This window comes from Lathamus discolor, chromosome 1, assembly GCF_037157495.1.
Source record: "Lathamus discolor isolate bLatDis1 chromosome 1, bLatDis1.hap1, whole genome shotgun sequence".
NCBI lineage: Eukaryota > Metazoa > Chordata > Aves > Psittaciformes > Psittacidae > Lathamus > Lathamus discolor.
In genome coordinates, this window is record NC_088884.1 from 19,783,845 (window position 1) to 19,806,504 (window position 22,660).

General features: G+C 37.3%; 1 protein-coding gene across 5 annotated transcripts in view; it reads left to right on the forward strand.

The window, feature by feature from the left end:
• The window catches only part of PTPRZ1 (protein tyrosine phosphatase receptor type Z1), a 141,110-nt gene that overhangs the window by 107,703 nt on the left and 10,747 nt on the right, over positions 1 to 22,660 (forward strand). For 2 of the 5 annotated variants that reach the window (XM_065662462.1, XM_065662542.1), the window contains exons 13-21: positions 1,804 to 1,948; positions 9,069 to 9,160; positions 12,440 to 12,525; positions 14,995 to 15,091; positions 15,860 to 15,942; positions 16,685 to 16,819; positions 18,110 to 18,244; positions 19,276 to 19,439; positions 21,847 to 21,982. In XM_065662462.1, coding sequence (XP_065518534.1) covers positions 1,804 to 1,948; positions 9,069 to 9,160; positions 12,440 to 12,525; positions 14,995 to 15,091; positions 15,860 to 15,942; positions 16,685 to 16,819; positions 18,110 to 18,244; positions 19,276 to 19,439; positions 21,847 to 21,982 — 1,073 coding nt within the window. Of the gene's footprint in view, positions 1 to 1,803; positions 1,949 to 9,068; positions 9,161 to 12,439; positions 12,526 to 14,800; positions 14,822 to 14,994; positions 15,092 to 15,859; positions 15,943 to 16,684; positions 16,820 to 18,109; positions 18,245 to 19,275; positions 19,440 to 20,159; positions 20,244 to 21,846; positions 21,983 to 22,660 lie in introns of all 5 variants that reach the window. The other 3 variants (XM_065662203.1, XM_065662378.1, XM_065662287.1) reach the window with 3 other exon arrangements.

Consider the following 22,660-nt stretch of genomic DNA (forward strand, 5'->3'; position numbering starts at 1 on the left):
TTCAGCTGAAAAACTGTAAGAGAAATTAATATAAAGAAATATGCAAAGGATCCAAATACATCAATTATTAGGGAATAAAGATACTTACTATAGATGAGACTGCCTTTTCAGCTGCCATCATTGGAGTAATGGCCAAGTGGACAAGAAACTCTCCATTACAGGTGAAGCCTGCTCTTCATTCCCTGTAGAAGGAATCCTAATAGGACTTGGTCATGCAGTTTGAAGGAACCTTGTCATCACACAGACAACCACAGTAGGCTGGGTTTTATGTTGTGAAATAATCCAGAGTTGGATAAGCAAGTATGAATGCTTCAAAGGGATCGTATTCTGATCTCTAATGTGTGCACTTGGTTTCTGCTGAAATCGGTAGGAAATACTGATTTTAGCCTACTCACCAGAAACTCGGCAACAGATTTTTCAGAAGCAACTTGTGCCTGCAATCACTTTGCCCACTGAGCTACATGACTTAAAGAGTAGTGATTGGTTTGGGTATTAGAGTACTTAGAACTAAAACCAAGAAGATGTTTGATCTTGATGTCTGATCAGAGCCTAGATGGTTTTGCATCTAAATCCCAGAAAACTCTAACCTCAAGAAAATGGAAGCAAGCAAAGAGCTGCCTGGAAATCTGTACTGTGTGAAGCTGTTTGGGTTTTAACATCCTATTTAAAACATGTGATTTGTTGTCCTTTTTTTTTTTTTTTCCCCCAGATCCAACTCCATTCCCTCCTCCCTTTTGTCTGAAAGATTTTAATTCATTAGAATTGGTAACTTAAAATCCTGATGGAGTGCAGCTGATTTCTAAACAGCAAAATTCTGTTCCCATACAGAACATTCATTGAACTAAGGCTGTTCACAAAAGCAAAAAACAGTCTTAGAAAATCTAGGGGTTCCATTCTAACAACTGCAAAAGTGCTTATTTCTGTGCTTTAACCAACGTAATGGTCAGAGGTCACAGTAAACTGCACAGATTTAAAGGAATCAGTATTTTTTTGTCAAAATCACAGTTCTAAAATGTTTACTTAAGGTATGACAAGAATTAAAAATGCAGGGTTGGTCTCATTCACTATTGTGTTCCCTTATTTAACGAGATTGTAAAAGATATTGTTAAATCTTCCTACAGATTCCAAATATTTCTGTCACCCAGCATTACAAGGCTGACAGAAATGTGAAATCTAGACATTATCTAAATAATAATTTGATCGCCTGTAAAGACAGAGGTAGGAAATTTAATTCTGGCTCCAGTATACTTGGGTGAGGAAGTACTACAATTGGATTCAAAGGCAGCAGGATACGTCTACAAGGCAAGTTACAGGATGGGCAATGAGTACTAGAATACAGAAGGCTTAACTGCAATGTGGCAAGCACACAGGGACTATTGCAAAAAAATTTGCTATTAAGCCATTAGCCAGAGAAGTGATTTGCTTTATATGAGTGACAGTTCAATATCAATGTTCTTTACACATTCCAATATTATATATTCAGATTCTTTAACTCAGTTGGCTTTCAGCTAATAAACAGATGAAATTAAAAAACTTCGTTCTCCTATATTTTAACAACAATCTGCTATTCTTTAAAAGAGAAGTCTCCACTGCTGGAAGGCCGAGTCACATAAGCTTCAACACTTTGCTTTACCCTCTGTCTGCTTTTTTCTGTAAGCTGGTTTGCAAATTTATGTACTTTCTGCAGTACATAGTAAAACATAGAGGTAAGTGGTATTAAGTAGGCTTGTTATAACACATTCACTAATGTTGTGCATTCTACAGAATTTAAACATGGACTGTTTCAATTTTCTCTGACTGCAGAGGCAAGTAATATTAGCCATGAGTCTCGTATCGGTCTAGCTGAGAGTCTGGAATCAGAGAAGAAGACAGTTATACCACTTGTGGTCGTATCAGCCCTGACTTTTATCTGTCTAGTGATTCTTGTGGGTATTCTCATATACTGGAGGTAAGTGGTTTTTTGGTTGTTTGGGTTTTTTTCAGTTATAAAGAGCTCTGATTTGAAAAATGTAATTGACACTGCTGCTCCTGGTTTACAGGAGGGAGACTGGATCTTGTCTCTTAGCATGATACAAAGCTGACAAAATAAGGTGTTTTGTGTCCAAAATGCTCAACTACAATTATTTATTATTTTTTTCGGTTTCAGAGGATTGAAACATGGTAAATAGCTTATTTCCAGATGAGAGGTTTTACTAAACAGTTAGTTGTGATTATTAATGCTTAGAAGCCAAGTGACTTAACAGAACACTGGGAAGAACAGGAGGGAGAAGAAAAATAATAGCATGGCACAGATTAGTTTCCTATCTTTCCAATCCTTTAACAGTTAAAAAAAGGTAGTTGACAGTTTTGAATGAGCATCTATAGTCCTCAACAAGACTGTGCCACCAAGTCATTCATGCACTAGGAGTGTGCTGTACCTGACATTGTATGCAAGACAGAAATTGGGTAGTTTAATGATACTGTAATAGTGTAAATGCTACTGAGTAGCTCTTACAGTAGTCACAATGTTCTGTGACTGAAAAGTTGTTCTACTTTGTGAGTCTGCCACACCAAAATTTGCCTTTCAAACCATTCAGCAGGTAACTAAATATGCGTTTCATGTGAATGCACATGCTAAGGTTCCCTCATGGGTGTGTTTCTCTGTGACTCAATAAATATATAAGACAGAAAAAAATAGGCTACAGAGAAGTGATAGCTGTAAGAAGTCATGATAAATAACTAGTGAGGGCAAAAGAAAATATCTATACTGTGAAATAAAACAGACCAGCTGGCATGGCACAGATCTCTAGAGCTGAAGTCTTTTCCCTCACAGTGGGGAAAAACAGTGGCTGCATTCACATCAGTAGCTGGAGATGGTCTCTATGCTGTGCTAACCCCAAACTGTGTTAAGTGTTACATGATACAATGCAAGTTGGCCTGAGCTGAAAGCATACCTGGAATTCTAGTTAGCACGTGGCAGTGCTCACGCCTTTGGCTGTTTTTCATTGGTTCTAGATAAAGCCAGAGAATCTTCCTAGGAACATGTTTGCCTAAGCTCTCATAGGACTCATCCATGCACAATCCTATCACTTTCTCGAGTGTGCAGGCTGCCAGGGAGGAAGCACAGTAGTGGATCAGAATGGGGCAATACGTTGCAAAAAATTCTGCCATAGAGATTCTTACTGTGTTCTGATTGCCAGGAACCTAATCATGTTACTGCTTCTGCAGTGCTAACACATAAACCAGTACCAAGGAACAGGACCTTGTTCTTCCAGGAGCTGTATGAACAAGGGGGAAGGCCATTCCAGACATCTTACAGATGCTTCCACAGCTTCTTTCTCCTTTTTTTTTTTTTCTTTTTCCCTGCTCAATCCTGCTGAATCTAAAATGTATAAAAGTTGTGTAGAACCAGGAACTAGACCTGGACCGCCCTTCCCAAGCTACTCACTATTATATTAGGACATAACATTGTGGTTGTGAGTACTGACTTTTCCGCTAATCTCCTGACATCAGTTTCCTACCAGCCCAGCAGGAAGTGCCCCACATGGGGACAGAATGCATCCTGTCCCTGAACAGACGAGGCTTAAGAAATTGCCTTTGAGCTTCCTTTGTTCCGGGCAAGTGTGCTAGTAAGTCAGACAGCCCCCGGCATGATTAAAGACGCTTTTGAGCAATGATTTTTCAGCACGATTTCTTCTTTCAAAATAGGCAGTTAATTGCTGTATTGCACAACTTATTTCTTAGTATATGTCTAGCTGGATAATTACACTGTACATCAGAGGATTTCCAGCTAACCACTTTCATATTGAGAACCTTTTCCTGTCTTTCTTGTTATGCAACATGAACATTCATATTCATCACAGTGTTTCATCCCTGATGCTAAATAGTATTTGAAATCTCTTCTATTTACTAAAGAACAGCATCCATTTTAAGACCCAGATTGTACAGCACAGTTCTAGTAATCTTACAAGTTACAAGCTTGTTTCTTTGCCAAATAACATTGTGCTCATTTCGTATTCTTTCTCTGGGAATGAACAATTCTTTAACACAGGCCTTTTCAAAATAAAACAGAAATCCCATTAGCAGTAATATCTTCTTGACTTGAATTTAATCTTTTCTGTATTTCTTGTGTACTACAAAATAAAAAATGGAGCTCTTTTATTGTTAAGCCTCAAGAAAATTCTCTTGGCATTATAACACCAGTAGCATGTTTTGTTTTTTTTTTGTTTCAGAGGAATGAAATACAAACAGTTTGTATTCTGGGTAAAACTTCATGGCCCTCTTTCAAAGGTGCCAAGACCCTCACCTTTTTTTTAGAGCCTGGGAAAAGTCAGACCATTAACTTCACCTCTAAGCAGTGTTTACTGAGTTTGGAAAACATTAGCATAAAGTCTGTAAGAATGTTTATGGTTAGTTTTACTTTATTTTGAAATACATGATGTAAGCTGTCAATGGGCTGGGTTTTCTTGTTTGGTTGGTTGGGATTTTTTTATGTGGGCCAATTAGTTTCAGTTATTAAAGTTCATAAAAAGTTTAGGTTTGCAAGAAGTAACTCAGCATTCCTTCGGCAAGAGTTCTCAAAAAATTGTATTGGTGGGTCCTAGCCAGGTATTTGAGTGGATAGTGCTTCGAGTTGTTTCTACTATTAGCTCCTAATTTGGATATGCAAAAAGTGTGTTTAATATGCAAAAGGTGTGTTATTTGGTTTAAAACCCAAGTAACTACAAAGAGTGACAAGTTCCAGTCTCTCAAGGTTAAAAAAAAGACAAAATTATTTTGTTCTTCACTTAAATTACTTATATCAGAAAAATAATTCTGTACCATCTGTTGTTTGGGTTTTGGTGGGGCTTTTTTACATGAAATTGTTAATCAGCACTTGAGGAAATTCCCCAATCTCTTTGCTATCTCATTAGGCACAATTTCAATCTTTCTGTGATAAAATATTCATTTCTCTGACAGGGTTGAAAACTTTTAATGGCAATATTGTCTAAAGGTTGTCTAATTGCCAGTAGGAAAATCCACAAATTTGAACTACTGTAGTTCTGTGTTTATAATTCAGTTTTCAAACAATGTCATTTTCCTTTATTTCTTCAGCATGATTAAGATTACAGTGGAATAAGTAAGGAGATTCTTTTGCCTGTTTAATGGCCTTGTTGTCCCAATAGATATTTTTTTATTACAGCTTCAGAGAGAATTTTCTGTCCGAATCTCAAGTCTATCCATCTCTCTCAGTATCTATCTGCTTGAATGATTCCTTGCAGCATAGATGCAGCAGGGATATTTGAACCTCCTTCCCTTGCTCTTTTAATTTCTGGATGGCTTCAATTAACCGTATTTGTTAAGGTGACTGAAACTGAAGTTTCTCTCTGCTGACATATAATACACTGAAAATCACTTACACGTTTTATAATGTTTTGTTTGGAAAAGTTTATAGAAGTCATCAATGAAAATAAACCTGATTAAATGATGTATAGGAAGAAATGTCAGCCTGTGCAGATCAGTCGTTATAATGGCTATTGTGAGAAGAGCTTGGAAAATAGTGAAATGGTAACAGTTGTCAGTGAGAGTTGTACCATTCAGGAATCTATTTCCACAAGGGTATGTGAATGTCAGTAAAAGACTGGCTCTAATAATGTGAATAGCAAACTGCTAATGGAGTTCCAGCTCCATTTGTATCTACAGACATACTGAACATCAGCTGACTGTCATGAAGCCTCCTAGAAGTTATGTGACAGCAGTGCTTCAGAAATGACCAACTCAGGGTCAGACAACACCCTGAGTAGTCATTTAAATTTTAACTTTCCTCTACCACCCTGTATCTTTGAAGCAGAGCTGTCAGAGAATGTTCATATTTTTTGTCCATGATTTGAACTGATGCCTTGAGTCCTGTGTTAGGTTTACAGGAACAGAGCTGGGAACCCTCTCCAAGGATAGCACATGCTAAAACACACTAAAAACAGATTTAAATTTACAAAGGCTACACTCATCCCTCTATGAAGGAAATACTTCTTAAGTATGTGACATCGAATTATAAACAAAAGTGTTGACAATATTTGGAAACTTAAATTTCAGTTAACAAGAATTCTAAAATTAATTGGAATAATTTAAAAAATGAGTAATTGGAATCATCAGATCCATTGAGGATTGATTTGAAGAACCTTTGCATCCGCTGGATCTCTAAATGATCAGAGCCATTTAAAAATAAATTCTAGTAAGTGTTTGAGACTTCTTATTGGCCTCCTGTGAGCAGAAAAGACACTGAAATCTTCTGAAAACAAACAGAAATAATCATGCATCTAAGACCATTCTGGGCAAGCAGTGAATGCGCAAACCCGTCCTGTCAGAGAAGCCTCTGATTTCCGAGGTTCAGCTCCCTTCTTCAACCGATGTGAGTGGTGAACACCCTGCACCATGCTGTGCTGCCTGCCTCCAGTTCCAGCGCAGCTCTTAGCAGTCACTGCCCCAGGGGAGAAATATGCAGCACATATCCTCAGCCAAGGTCCAAGAGCCTGCACACCAGAAAAACAATGTCCTCTGCAGTCTGAGGTATAATCTTGTCCCAAGTGGTTCACAATTAAGTACTCATTCAGATCTAGTATCTATCCTGTTAAACCAAAGAGCTGCTGCTGCATGCCTTCCTGTACAGATACAGACACTGTAATTAATTCAGTGACTTAGCACCATCTTCATATATAAAGTGTGTGTTTGAAGAAGTGCAGTGTCTAAATTACAAATTACAGTTTTAGGTTGAAGATCTAAATGCTGTGATGAAAGGTGTAAATTAAATAATCAGGTTAACATTGAGTGATGGGACCTTTGTCTGGAAGTTTGAAATAGTCATCACTTTTTTCATTAACAACAAGTGATAATTAGTGAGACGTGGTTGTTAACATTAGGTTTAGTCATGAAGGCTTTCACTGCTGACGCAGAAGCAGATGGAGTGCCTATTTATGAGTCTTATTGCAGGTTAAGTCAACTGCTATGAATTTGTCTCCCAAATGTGCTAAGGGGGTAATTTATTTTCAGCCACAATTAACTTGTTAAAGATTAAAGATACAGTGGCTCAGTGAGACATAGTGAATGTATGGCACATTATGAAGACATTATAAGTACTGCTTAGATGTGAAAGCCATTATGCTAATTAAATTCTTTTTAGCTCAATCTTTTCTCAAGCAAGGAGGTGGCAAAACTCTGTATAATGTTAGTCCAGAAACTTTATCTATGCTCATATTTCGTCAGTGGTAGGCATTAGGGGGAGGACAGTTTTTGGTTTTAGAGCTCAAGTGTCAGGCTGGTTGCCATGTTTATTTGGTTGGCCGGTGCTGTTTTTCATGAACACAGTACATCAGCCTTCTTTGTGTCAAACAGGCAGGGCCACACTTCCAAAAAGTGTTTAGTGATTTGAAGTACTTTGATATTCACCTGCCTCTCACAGACATTTCACACACAGTCTTGAGACTGACTTATGTACTGTGCTAGCATTGAGACAACTTCTCTCACCTCATCAGCTGCTAACTCTTTGGGGTGCTAATGGGTTCTAATTTAAAAATTAGAAATATGTCCCCAGGCACATGTGTCTGCATCCAAAACTGTCATAAGTAAAAGTAAGTACATAATGGATAGTCTTACTACAAACATGTCATGCAAAGGCAAAGCTCCTCTATGAACACCACAAGTACGTTTTTAAGAGGATTCTAGCTGGGCTCCAAATTTGTCATGTGAATCATGAGAACTATTTTGCATGGACAATTTTCCCTTTGACATAGTTATCCACTTGTGTTATAGGAGAATCTGCATTGTACAAAGACAGAAAATTCCCAACGCATTTCAAGAGTATGGGCATGTTTCCCAGAGGCTTAATTCGAATAAGCTTACCAAAGTCTGATCTACAGTAGTGGCTCTGAAAAAAATGTCAACATCCACATGTTCCCTGTTTATTTCTCAAAGTAGCTTCAAAATTTTATTCTAACAGTTATGTGAAGGACTTTATCACTGGAGTGATACAGAAACAGTGCACAAGAATTGAAAACAAAAGCGATCACACAGAATAACAGTCACACAATAGCTTCAGCCAACAGTTTTGAAGGAGCAGAATCTGGTAAACATAAAATGAGATTAATATTTTCCTGATGCGTACATTTTTTTTAAATGTAATGATTAGTGAATAATATTTCAAATAGATTAAGTGACCCAGAGTAAGGATTGTTATTAGCATGTCTAATCATATGGAGATTTTTTAATTAAGGAGGCTTTGCAGTGCTTCAGCAGCAGTTGGTTATTTAGTCCTTTGAATAGCTTGGACTCTTAACAGATGCTATTCTTATTATCTTCACATCTGGATTACCTCACAGATACAAATAGTGTTGTGGGTCATAGTTAAGGTTGATTCCATTTGTATTCATACTCCAATGTTTTTGCAACAAAGCTAGCAACTCTCGGAGTTATAAATTCCCCTGCTTCTGCCTGTCAGCTCTGGGAAGTCCTCCTTGGTTAAGGTGTCCCTCAGTGTTGTGATTAAATTACAAAAAGAATTGTTTAGCCCCAGTTGTAGTAGTTCCAGAGCTGCCGTTTTGTCTGCTGCAGGACATGTTGTCTTTTACTGCATTTCTGTGTCTGCAGTAGGATCTATCAATGAATTACCAGAACTGATCTTGTACACTGCTCCATCTTCAGGCTAGCATAATCATATAAAAAGGAACAGTAATTACGTGTGTGAATTTGGATAAGCAAGGAAGACTATGGCATTTTTTGTACTTGGAGTTGTTATGAAGCATCTACAGTAGCTCCTGATGCAGAGTTCCTCTTTCAGCTTTCACTATGTCTGATGTGTGCTCTGTCTTCTGCCTCTGGTATGGGTAAAGATGCATGAACTATGTATTATGCTGAGTTAATGTAGTATCTTCAAGTGGTATGCATAATTTGGTGGCGTGTTGGGGGAATATTTACATTATAGCAGTAATATCTGACACTCTGTGAAAACCAGTTTTGAAACCATGATTTTCTTTCTTACTCGATAATGCCAGAATTCCAAAAGGTCTTGGGTAGCAATTTTTTTTTTTTAATATTTATTTATGTTTTTTCCCCTCTAGGAAATGTTTCCAGACTGCTCACTTTTATTTAGAAGATAATACATCACCTCGAGTGATTTCTGCACCCCCTGCTCCAATCTTCCCAGTCTCAGGTATTTTTTGTCAACTGTTCTCTGGATTGGTGCTAGCTATTTGGAAATGCAGTTTTGTATGTGATTATAGGTTAATTCTTCACCTACTGGAACATCTGTAAACCAGAGCTTTGTACCGTCTTGTACTAATAAGCAGGCGTGCATTTGGCACAGGCAGAAAATAGTGTTACTAGTTCTCTCCTGTAAGTAACACAGAAGAGAAATAGCCTCACCTTAGAGTTGTCTCAAAACTAACACTGTGCCTTCTAGCCGTAGACTCACTAGGAATGGCTGCTAGCGTAGCCATCTGAGCTACACTAAATAGCTCTCTGTTCACTGTCACGAAGTAGAGGATTACACCAACAATGTATTCTGCTGGTTTTCTGCCTTTACTTGAATTTGTCACCTTTTCATAGAACATGACCATTCATTTTGCTAGGAGGACCCATATATGCCTCATCTACCTGCATTATATTTACAGTTACATTTTCTTTAACTTACAAGTTTTACTACTGGTAAAGTTCTCTGTGAGCCTCTCATAAAAATGATACACAAATGCAGAATACTATTAGCATCTTCTGGTTCCATATCCACCACAGTTATTTGGAGAAACTGTTTCTTTTATTTCCTCCACAAAGAGTATTGGAAGAGCATGTGCAGCCCTCTGAAAAGCACCTTAAATAGATTCATTCTGCAGCAGATCCCGAGCCACATTTCACCCATAAGAAAAGGATATCTTGTTTTACAAGTAATGCTTTTGCAAAGTGTGCTTTTACACAGGAGGTGAGTTCCCTTAGAATGACTAAGGGAAGCAAAATCAGCCCTTGTGTAGATAACTAGTAAACACATTTCATTAAATAAATCCTAAACATTAGGCTGCTGCTTTAACTGAATCTTAGGCATCTTTAAATGCCTCTTGTACTGATTGCCTTTGTTAGGAGATGCATAACCTTTTTTTAAATGGTTAATAGGCAGGAATATAGCTTGATATCAGAAAACGTCATGATGTATGAATGGCAAGTGGCAATCATTATAGAGTATCTCTGCTCCTACTCTCTGTCATTAACTATATTGCAATACAACTGTATAATTTTCTTGCATTTTTTTTCCTGACCAGCTCACCTCAGGGAGATAGTGTTTTCCATTGTCTAAGACAGAATTGCCCTGACAGCTATTCTGAGTGCTTAAAATATGTGGTCTGATGCTGGAGGTTTTCCTTCTGAAATACTGATAAATACTGTCTTAAAGAGAAAAATGTTTCTAAGTGACTGAAAGATACATTAAATATTTTATGGAAAAAACTTCAAAAGCTGAGGAAATATTCGTGTTTTGTTTAGCCTGCAGCAGGCACCAAGTGAGCAGTTTTTGTGTTTTCTATTACACAAGTGTGATTTTACAACAATTGAGACTGTGATGCAATACTGGCAAAGAGCATGGAGCAGGAAGAGCATTTTGTAACTGTTGAGTTTAATTTTTTGTTAGGACTGTGACTAAAAGCACACTCCACAGATCTCATTATCTGTTAAGTTTTCCTTTTCTGGGGTTTCATTGGCAGAGATAGGAGAATGGAAATTATTCACAGAAAATGCCCTGGCGCTTCACAACATAATTCACAGATGCATTCAGAACAAATAATGAACTACAGGGTGATATTAGAACCCACTATCATCCATTAAGTAGTCTGAAGTGATACCTACCATCTAGATAGATATAAAATATATTCCTGGAGTCAGAAGTGATTGAATTAGGAGATTATCACTAGCAAGGGAAAAAAAAAAAGTAATTACACCAAACCTGAGATCTCTTTCTCCCTTACAGTCCTTGCTCTTAGGGTCATTTACCTTCCCTTCTGGTTTTGTGCTTGCATATTATTAGAATAAACACTTTATGCCAGGTTTCACCTCTGAAGTGTGAAGATAGTGTTACACATTTGTTCAGCTTCTCTTAGGCTTCACTGGATAAATTCACTTTTTCTATTCAGATCCATTCATGTAAGTGGAAGACCAGATGGATCTCAATACAAATCAACAAATTCTTTGTAACTGAAAGCTAAAATTATTAGGTGGCCTAAATGCTGAACATCTGTTGATGTAAATAACAGGTCCTTATTCAGTGTTTTTTTAGTTTCTTTCTCATATGAAACAGCAATGAAATTGCAAATTATGAAATAAACATATTTTTAGACCATGAAAGACTTTAAAAAAAAAAAAACAACCAAAATTATTCTTCATAACCAAAACTAGCTGAAATAATGTCATCTTTTAACAGGTAATTAACAGAACAGATGACTCTGTTTACATAGCATATTTGCAGGAGAGAGAAGATTGAAAGTCCCAAAGGTTTTTGATGTGATCCCTAATGAATGTTCTACACAAGAGTGTTTTTCTGTATTTGTATAAAGTAAAAAGGAGTTGTCCTGAAATATAAACATCAGATGGAAGATTCGGATGCGGTATCACAACCCAGAAGTGGCTTGAATCACATTCATTGGTTAAGAATGTAGATGTTGTCTTTATGGAAATCCAGAAAGTCTAAAACTTAACTTTTTAACTCAAAATTTGAATTATAAAGCCTGATGTGAAAATTTGCAGTCAGTACTCCCAGGATCAAACATAGCATTTATTAATAGGTAATCACAGAATCATGGGGAGAATGGGGGGGAAATTCCTACTGGATGTCCTCACTAATGCAGTAGATGAAAATTAGTTGTTTGCTTTGGATGCCAATGCAAACATGCAACACATCAGTTAAAATTATACTACTGGCATAATGCTGCATTATTTTAGTAGGCTTGGGACTATGCAGCTAGTCCATGTACTGTATCAGAGTCCTGGTGCAACACTAACCAGCTGAAAGCACAAAGACAGCTCTGCCTGATCATTCTTTCTTTACCGGTATTATTCAGAGCCCTGGTCCTACCCTCTCCCTTTGAATATCTTGCAGCAAACTGCAAATCTTTCCCTTTCCCCTTGACTTCACAGGGAGTTATGAATGCTTAGCAAGCTCAGCATCCTGCAGAATCAGGGCCTTAATCTTGGGGTCTTAGAGATGATAGAGCAAGGCATTTTCTTTATCTTCTTTCTGAATAGTCATTAAGAAATGTAGAAGTGTTAGACAATGATTTTAGAAATGTTAATGGTGTTAAAAAGTGGTTTTATTTTTGTGGGAATTGTCTATCCAAAGTTCATGCCAAAATTTTTATTTCAGGATGTTGTGTGGATTGCCTACATATAAACTTCTTTATGTCACTGGCTTTTTATTTTTTCATAAATATATTTTTTGTCTTTTCCCACCCCTAAGATGATGTTGGAGCAATTCCAATAAAGCATTTTCCAAAACATGTTGCAGATTTACATGCAAGTAATGGTTTTTCTGAAGAATTTGAGGTACGGTTCTATGATGTCATCTTTCTTAGCACATACAGATAATGTTAAATTTAAATGACTGGATACAGAGAACTGGGTGTTACATTCTGACCTGGGGAGTAATTTCATAAATATAAGTACTGAGAGCCCAGTGAGACTTGTTTTGTAAAAGGACTCGGGAGATTTATAAAAGCTGACAGGACTGGGATGCAAATGGGAATGGTTATCCCTGTAATAAAATACTAAAGTACTGTATAAATAAACTGTGAAAAGATAATGCAATCTATATGGTTTATCAGATACAGTCATAGATCTAAAGCTTTTCCAACATTAATGCCAATTGAATTTTGCAGAAACTACCCACATTTGCTTGTTCTATTTACAGAGGAAAAAAAAAAGGAAATAATAATGAGTACTTATGGCAAGACTTCTGATTAAAAGTGGAGCTAATGTAGTCTTCATATATAGCAGCTTACAGTTCCTTTTCTAAAGTATATGGTTCATAAGAGGTATTTCAAAATTCTGAAACATGCTCTCGTCATTTAATATTACTATCACCATATGTAACTAATGAGCTTCATTGTTTTTTGCATTCGTATGCATTGCAAGCAATTTAAAGCTAGGTATGTTCTAACTAAAGGTCACGTAAAATAAACATTATAACTCCCTGTAATAAACATTATAAACTGCAATTGAAAATGTATTATTAGAATTCATGACAAATGATTTCTAACAAAAACAGACAGATGGGACGGAAAAAAGATTTTAAGTCATCTCTATTAAATTAAACCATGATCGTAACATTCCTGCTGCAAAAACAATACTGAAAATAAAAAAAAATCCTATCTGTTGATTTTGCTTTTGCTTCCTCAGCCAGTGTATTGTCATCGAATGGACCAAAAATTCCATGTCATTCACCCAGCCTTCTTCATCATTTCTTATCCAATTCATTTCACACTAAAAATATCCACTTGATTGTGGGACCAAACTTGTAAATGCGTGTGAATGTCCAGGACATTTTGCGCATGTGCATATACACCAGCAGGACTGGGCTCCAGCTAGACTGGCTGTTCACAAGAGCAGATGTTGGAGGACTGTGTGTGAATACAATGATAACGAGCTTCTTTCATCATAAGTGAGAACAGCACTACAAAAATCAAATTGTTCATCCTAAATTGTTTTTTTTTTTAGCTGAAATTGTTCTTTTCCTAAATTACAGCAGTGATCCAAAGACCAAATATACTGCCTCTCACTGAGCTACACTTACACCAACTGAAATATTTCAAGCTTAGCTGTTTCAGAAAGCTCAGTGTCATCATTTCTTGGAGATCCTTTTTAGTTTTACAGACTGTCCCAGAATTAGTGTCCTGGTCTTTTCTCTACTGATAAAGAACTTCTTAGAAGATACAGAAAAATTGAAATAGAGTCATTGTCTTTACAGAGTCAGCATACATTTGGAGAGTACAAGGGCGTTTCAGGTTTCTTATTTATATTACTATAAAATAACTCAAATTTTAAAGCTAATTTTCAGACTGGAACCCACTTTTCTCATATATATGTATATTTAAATAGCTGAAGGGGATTAATGTTAAAATAAATCTTTAAAAAGTGTCGGGAAACATTATTACAGTACTTTTAATAATGACAGTGTATTTCTTAACAATGTGGGCCTTATAAATGCTTGAGTTTCCTGTCAGTTAAATAAATCAATAACAGAAAATCAATTATTTTGTGAGTCTCACAGACTTTGTGCCTGTCTTCTCAAGCCTGTCTCTCTCTTTATAAAAACACTGGGTTCATTGAGAAACTGCTGTCAAACTGAGGGTTGTAATGCTGTCCTTCCGTAGAATACCATAGGGCTGGCTGAGCAGCGCACTGTCCTGTTCCAGAGATGGTTTTGTAGTTGAATGTGAAGAGAGCAACAGCACTCCCCAGAGAAACTAATGCAGTTATAAGGACCAATAACAAATCCAATGAACAGTAAAATAGAACAGATAATCTGGCTAAAAGTCAGTGATGTTGCTCAGATGTATAAGCTTTCACCAGGCTAAGGTCTAACATTAAAGCTAAAGATAGGAAACCAGATGCCATTATTTTAACAGGAAAATTGTCTCTTGTTTCCTTTAAGAGTTACATCAGAATGTCAAGCTTTGTTGTTATTATGGAGATATATATTGCATGACCATAACTGTTTTCCATATAGTAATTGTAATTTATATAAACATTTTTATCCATCTGTTCTGTGCTGTGGAATTTGATTTTTTTTTTACTTTTCTTGCATTCATTCCCTCATTAGACACTGAAAGAGTTTTATCAGGTAAGGAATTATTTCACTGCATATTTTTTTAGCAATGAAATAGTTGTAAAATATCATAGATAATTGGGTATAAGGCTGTGGTTCTTTTTGTGCTGACTTACTGTATTTTAAGACACTTTAGGTATCTTAATGCTCATTAAAGCATGACATACATTTTATTCTTTTTACTTCAGGAAATCCAGAGCTGTACTGTAGATCTAGGTATTACATCAGACAGCTCTAATCACCCTGACAACAAGAATAAGAATCGATACATAAACATTGTTGCTTGTAAGTAAATGGTTCACTTGGTATTTTAAAGAAATAAACAGTATACATTGAAAGCTCTGGCTGCTGTTCAGAAAAAACCTTGGGGAGAAGTAGCTTGAGATTTCACATCTCTTCAAGTTAGTCCTCTGGTGTTCTGCTGCTTTGATAAGCACATGTTAGCAAGACGTATTAGTGTTTTCTGTGATGACCCAAACAGATTTCATTATAATGCCATTATAAAGCCAAAGAAGATGTGTTTTTTTTGCCAAAATTAATACACCTTTGAGCTGGAATAATGATGACTTATCTTGTCTAGGAGCTTTCACAATTCCTGGATATATTTACTGTCAAATATAAATATAACTGTAAATGTAATTATAAATGTACTGGCTTTATGTATTGTTGTGCCCTGACACAATGTAAAAGTTCAGCTTCATTAACCAGGACACGTTTTCCCATTGCGTCATCCTTCTTTGCTATCCCAGATATTTCTTCTCTGAAACACATCTATTCAGTTTTGTTGTTCTCTCTTTGAAGATACTGTCTCTGGGCTCTTGATCATTTTGGTGAATCTTTTGAATCCTTGGATTCATTAGTTTGTTTTTCTGCAAACTTGAGTGTTGAATCTGATTCATACCTACGCACAGGATGTTTGTGCATGTAATGTCGTCAATGTCTGAGTCTTATGCATTGTAAAAATCCATTCCGGTATTTTTAAAAAAGGTATGTTATAGAAAGAATATAACTCTTGCAGAAAACTATGTTCATTTTCTCTCTTGTTTTATCCAGATGATCATACTAGGGTTAAATTAACACAGCTTGCAGAAAAGGATGGAAAACTGACTGATTACATTAATGCTAACTATGTTGATGTAAGTGCCCTTTTCTGTCTGCCGGCTTATTCATCTGTAGCCTTTTCTGTAAAAACTGATGCATGGAGGTGAACAAACTTAACAACAAAAAGAAGTATCACAATTTTACAGATTTTGTTAAAAAAGCCCACAAAGCTTTAATGGTTTATGTTAAGCCTACAGTGTTAAAGCGCAGGTAAAAGTCCCATTCTTTCTTGAATCTATCTTGATCTTGTAGCAGGTGCAGCTTAGTGAAAAGTTTTGTGAAACAAAAACTGTGCTGTAAGATGTTGAGTCATTTCAGAAGCATTTTGCAGCTGAATGTTCTTTTATATATATTTGGTAAATGGTTAATTCTTCTGCCTGAGATAATCTCATGAGAAGAAGATGCTGTTTGGCTGTAAGCCTCACTGACCTAACATTCAGTTTTGATTACCTAGCAATTTACATGTGAATGATCTTGATTCGTTTTTTAAAACCCCTGTCATAACAGATGTCTCATAATCACTATCATGTCAACATTCTGCCAAAACACAGGCAGTTGAATATATATGCTATTTGTTGGAATGATAAACATTGACATAACAGTTGCATTCATAAGTCATATGGGTTTCTGCAATTTGGATAGTTATAAGTTCAAAAGTACTTAAAAGCTTTTGAGATAATTTAAAAATTGATACATAAAAAATCACATACTTCTCCCAACCTGCCTTTGCTCATGGACTGTGATCTGACAAGTGTCATTTGTTGTATTTCAATCCAGGGTTACAACAAGCCAAAAGCCTACATTGCAGCTCAAGGGCCACTAAAGTCGACAGCAGAAGATTTCTGGAGAATGATATGGGAACATAACATAGAAGTTATTGTGATGATAACTAATCTTGTTGAGAAAGGAAGGGTATGAGTACCTTTGTCTATTGCTATTTCTCTGATATTGGTAGATCTACCTCTAGTAAACTCCTTTCTCTCTTTTAAAAATCTGGTTTAGGCATTCACTGAGCAAAAACCACAGTCTGTAGTAGTTGCTTGTGCTACGATATAAAAGTATGAAGGTGAGGATTTGTAGTATGAACTAAAGAAAATATTTGAACTCAACTGCCAACAACAAGTCTTGAAAATACCATATTCTAACTTAAAAAAAAAAAAAAAAAAAAAGTCTTATGCTGTAAAAAGACTTCTTGTATGTATTTAGGAGTGGCCAGACTGTGGACCTTGTGCCACATTCTGCTAGCAATCTGCTCTTGTATCATTCTCTTTCTCAGAGGTGCCTTAGAGCTTGGAAAGGAGAAGGCTGTAGCTGAGGTGATATTTCTGGATATTCACTGGCTGCTCCCTGTTAACATCCCATAGGACCCACAGTTCTCTTCCTACTACATGACTAGATACACCTTTGTGCAGTGAGACAAAATAAGGCCAAGCCCCGTCACAGGATGTGTGTTTCTCCAGTTATGTGATGGGAGTATATATGTACCTTTGAGTCACATAAGGATACATTGCATCACATTTGCCGCACATTGGCAGCAATGCCTAAAATGCATGTAAGTTTTGTCATATGACCTTTTCAGCATCTGTCAGTGATACAGACACAACAAATGCAGACGAGGGCCACACTGGGAGTACCAGATCATTTATAATACCGTGCTATAAAAACATACTCTTGTAGTATTCTGAGAGAAGGCTATACTTCTACATGACCAAAAGGCTAGACATCAAACTCTCTATATTCTGGCATACACTAGCTCACTCTTACCCTTGCTGATCAGATAAAAGTATCCTCTGCCCATGCTATGAAGCAACCAAACTCCACATACAACTCCACTGACTTGAATATATTCCTATTTTTCCTACAGGTTATCTGAGGGGTTTGTTTAGATTTCAGAGTGCCTGCAGAATGGCAAATTCCACTATACTAGAGCCCTTTAACTCTGATAGTATGATTTAAGCCTCTCTTTTTTAGTGTATTCCAAATAAAGAGCATCTTTGCACAGCCATCGATACTTACAGCACAAAATAAATGCACATTATTTGTTCCCTTACATTGAAGATCATGGCTTACAAACTGAGTATATTGAAAATCCCTGTATGATTTTGTGTTTGTCTGTGCTCTGAAATGTGAACATTTCAGCTTGCTAGTTTGACATTTTTTTTCCTTTGTCTTTTTCTCTGTTTTTCTTTTGCTTTCTAACAGAGAAAATGTGACCAGTACTGGCCGGCTGAAGGTAGTGAAGAATATGGGAACTTCTTGGTAACTCAGAAGAGTGTTCATGTACTTGCCTATTACACTGTGAGGAATTTTACTCTCAGAAACACGAAGATCAAAAAGGTTTGTAGCATCCTGAAAACATAGTAGGCAAAAGGGAGTGTCATTTGGAATACTTTTTAAGGCAGTTGGCAGCTCTTTAATGTTGTATACGTAAAGCTGAATTCTGTAGGTCTCAGCCAGCCAAGATGCTTGTCATTTTGACCAGATCAACAAACTAAGAAGTCTCTGGCCTGTAGTACTGGTGCAATGTAGGGCCATCAGGGTAAATCAGTGATCATATTGGAGAGCTGATGTGGCCTTTGCCTGCCTGGTGAGCAGGAGGATACATTTTCAGAAAGAGAGCAACTAGCAGAAAATGTGGTGTGAATTAAATTATCCACCTCAGATATCCATTTTCCTTTTTTAAGGATAGGTGGATCCACACTCTGTTTTATTGTAATCAGAACTAGCATGCTCTCAGCTCAGCAATGTGACATTGGCTACTTTGAGGGGGATACTGAAAGTTTCATTTATTTCAGCCTCCTAAACGTAAGAAATGTAGTCTCTCAGCCTCCCTATACAATTATTGCATACTGTACAGCACTTACTGTCAAGTAGTTCCTTCTGCCTATTTTAGAAACCAATCTTTGAACAGGATGATCTGCTCTCTGAAGGTATCCCTGCGTCTGAGCTGTCACTGAGGGAGGGAACTTAGAAAAGCAGTCTGCACAAGCCTACTTCCCTTGTAGGTCACTGAAGCTGGGTGAGATGATTTCTGTCCACCTAACAAGGAGCAGATTAGAAGAAATAGCAGGAAACTTTCAAGAGCAGCTGTAATCTGTAGGCCCTCCAGTGTTCTTAACCTTTCTCTATGGCTTTCTAAGGGACAGTGCCAGGTCATTTTTCCATTCTGTGGGCAAGCTGATGTGACAGAAGGCACTGGTCCTTCCTCTTCTCTTTGAAAGGTGGAATTTTCAGAGCTAGGTGGCATGATACTAACTAAATTAGGGCTTGACTAATTCAGGAACTAATGGGTATGGAATATTATGAAGTGTTGCCAAGTTATGAAGAGATGTGGTCTGCTTACATATGGAATTATTTTCCTCCTGCAGGGTTCCCAGAAAGGGAGGTCTAGTGGACGTATAGTAACTCAGTACCATTATACTCAGTGGCCTGACATGGGTGTCCCAGAATACACGCTGCCCGTTCTCACCTTCGTGCGGAAGGCATCGCATGCCAAGCGCCACGCTGTCGGGCCTGTTGTGGTTCATTGCAGGTGTGGTTTTTACCGCTGTAAGGTTCACTCTGCTTTTGTTTTGCAGAAAAAAAAGAATTTTTCCATGGTGGGTTAAGCAAAATTTCACTCTCACATTTAACAGCTCCTGATGGAATAAGATTAATTCCTTAGCTGATATTTCTATCCTTGGTAAGGCCAACTAATCAACTGTCTGTGCTATTTCTATGTATCTCCGTAAACAAGATGCTGCTGCTCTGCACTAAGTTCTTTTTTCTTTTTTTTTTTTTTTTACAAAAATGCTTTTATTTTTACTTCTTTTGCACATTTCTATACTACCCTCTTGACTACTGTGAGCTTACCAGATGCAGACATAGCAGTAATTGTTTAATTTCTGTAAATGCAGTGTTAGGATGTTTTTGGCTCATGCTTTCTTTGGTGCAGGGATACTCTGTAATCCTAAGAGGAGCTCTGTCCACAAAAGAAGACTCACTCTATTCCTGGCTGAACTTCAACTCTGCTGTTTTTAACATTACTCTGCGCTCTAGCAGTCATTTGCAATGGAGGAGCATTCTGGGGAACGGTTTGAGGTCTGCATGTGCCGCAGTGTGCAGGCAGGTGTTCTGTCAGTGCTCACTAAAACTGGGCAGCTCAGGGAAAATTGGTTAAAAAGGGCTTGTAGAGCCTGGAATGACTTCACAATGCCCGTGAAGGACCGGGTTATTCTAAAATATATAAGCAGGTTCTGGTTTTCCACTGTAGTACCTCACCTTTGATGGAACATTTGGAAAGAGAACCTCCTCATGAATTCTGTCCTTCTGGAGCTGACTCTGAGGAAGCCAACAGGTAAAGTCATCTCACAAATGCTGCAAATGAAGATATTTTATTTCTGGGATGATCTAATCTGATTGAAATCTGTTTTTAGCTTGGAAAATGAAAATTCCACATTTTGGTTGTTCTGCTGCTATCTACATCCTGCCTGTTCTTGGGAAGTTCAAAATAAGAGTTTCCCCAAAATGCCAAGTCTGAGATCTATGTCAGTGAGTTGAGAGATCAGCAATACATTATAAGTCAATTAAATTCAGTTCTTAAAAAGTGAACAGTGGTAAGTTGTGTGGCTTCAGTCAGACCTGTATATAGATACAACTCACCTCTGTCTGTGTAGGCAGTTTTATTCAGCTTTTAGTTCACCTGTCCCCATGCACTATGGAATCTCGAAGGAGTTATCTCATGTTAGAAATGCAACTTTCATTTATCTTTACAGGCTGTATGGAGGACAGAGATGATAAACTTCATGAAACATTTTTTAGCTATTTTTATGCTTTGGTACTTTTCACATTCAGTCTTTCATTACAAGTACAGATGGTATCTGGTAATCTTCATACTTTTTTGCATCTGATAGAGTGTTAATAACATGGACCTTTCAGTTTTATATCACATCTATTTAGACAGCTTATTACTGCAATCTGAGCTCACACTACCCATGCTTTTTGCCACCTCTGTGGTGTGGGTCTTCTCTGTGGAAGAAATTAGACGTCCTATTTAGCATGTACAGACTGAGCTTGGACCTGCCTGTAAGGGACCATGCAGAGCCAGCGCTGTGCTGCAGTCAAGTTATATGTACCAATACACATACATTTCCTCATAACTTAGAGGGAAATTACAGCTGACTAATTTTATATATATATATATAGATAACAAAAAATGACTTCTTGACCTTGCATTCCCTACCCAGATATTTTATGAAAGAAAAAGTTGCATTTTAATTTTACAGTACAGCCATTTTAATGCTAAATGTGTCAGAGTTCGTAACAGGAGTGAGCTGATTAACCTTGCTTATGCATCATTTTAAGAAGGGTTTCAACCATACCTTGCCGTGTTAGCTGTGTCTAAAGAGCACTAAGCTTTTTCTTTCATGGGTGTACCTTCAGCAGCTCTGCCACTTCCTGAGCTTCTCCTCAGTCTGGAGTCTTTGAAATCTCCTACCTCTGTAGTGGGTGGCATAATGCAACTTTCCCTTTAAAGTGCCGTGTGTTCCAACGTAGAGTAGCATGAGCATATTAACCGTACCCAGATGCTGCTGGCATACACCACCCTTTCTAGATATATTTGACAAAGTATCTTAAAGAGTATCAGAAGCCTGGAAATTGCAGACCTGCGGGAAACCCCTTAGTTTCAATTATTCAATTGATTTCAATTATTTCGATTGATACTTTAAAAATCATTTGAGAAAATTATCTTAGATCTGTTCTTGCACAGAAAAAGTTGAGTTTTTAAGATTTGTCTTCATTACCATCCTTGAAGTTTTAGCACAGTATATCACACAATAAAATGATTTGTAGAGGAAAATCTTGCTTACGCACCAGTTTGCTGAAAAAGCTGTGCAAATGAAAAAGTTATTTTCATGATTGTTTTACTTCAGGCTCAAGACTATGTTTTTGTTTTGTAGTGCTGGTGTTGGAAGGACAGGCACATACATAGTGTTAGACAGCATGCTGCAGCAAATTCAGCAGGAAGGGACAGTCAACATATTTGGATTCTTAAAACACATACGTACCCAAAGGAACTACTTGGTGCAGACTGAGGTAAGAGTGAAATACATATAGCAAGAGACTATTACAGATGATTTCTGTTTGCAGGAGGAGAGATGATACAGTCCTCCTTTCGGCATCACCAGCCAGACTGGCAACCAATCAGCAAACTGTGCTTTCCCTTTTGCTTCCCTTGTTTTTATAGACACATTCTTCTAGGCTCGCTTAGAGCAGTGCACTAGAAATTACTTGTCTATGGACTCTTCTCTGTTTATTAGGGAGAACTAGGTAGAGAAAAAGTCTGTTTAAGTTATGCTTCCCACAGCAGCACTTTCTTGGCAGGGAGTGCATTTTTGTCATAGACTTTTTTAAGGAACCACCATCATTAGGTGTTCGGATCTTCATTGAAACTGATAAAAGAGTTGATATTAGGCAATAAAAAGTAGAGAAAAAAACTGTTTCAGACAGAAGATTATAGCTGCTTTAAACTGAAGATTGTACATAGAATAGTGAAAGACCATAAGAAAACAATAAGGGCAACAGCAGGGCTTTTGAAAATCTATTTCAGATTTCAAAGACTGGTGGTTAAATGCCCCAGTGCCTTTCAGTCGATAAAAAGGTAATCAACAACAGCATGGGCACTTGCTCCAAAGGATGTGAGAGAGAAAATGGAGGATAGCAGTAGGAAATGGGAGTGGTCACTATTGCAAGAAAGGCAGGAGAGTCACATAA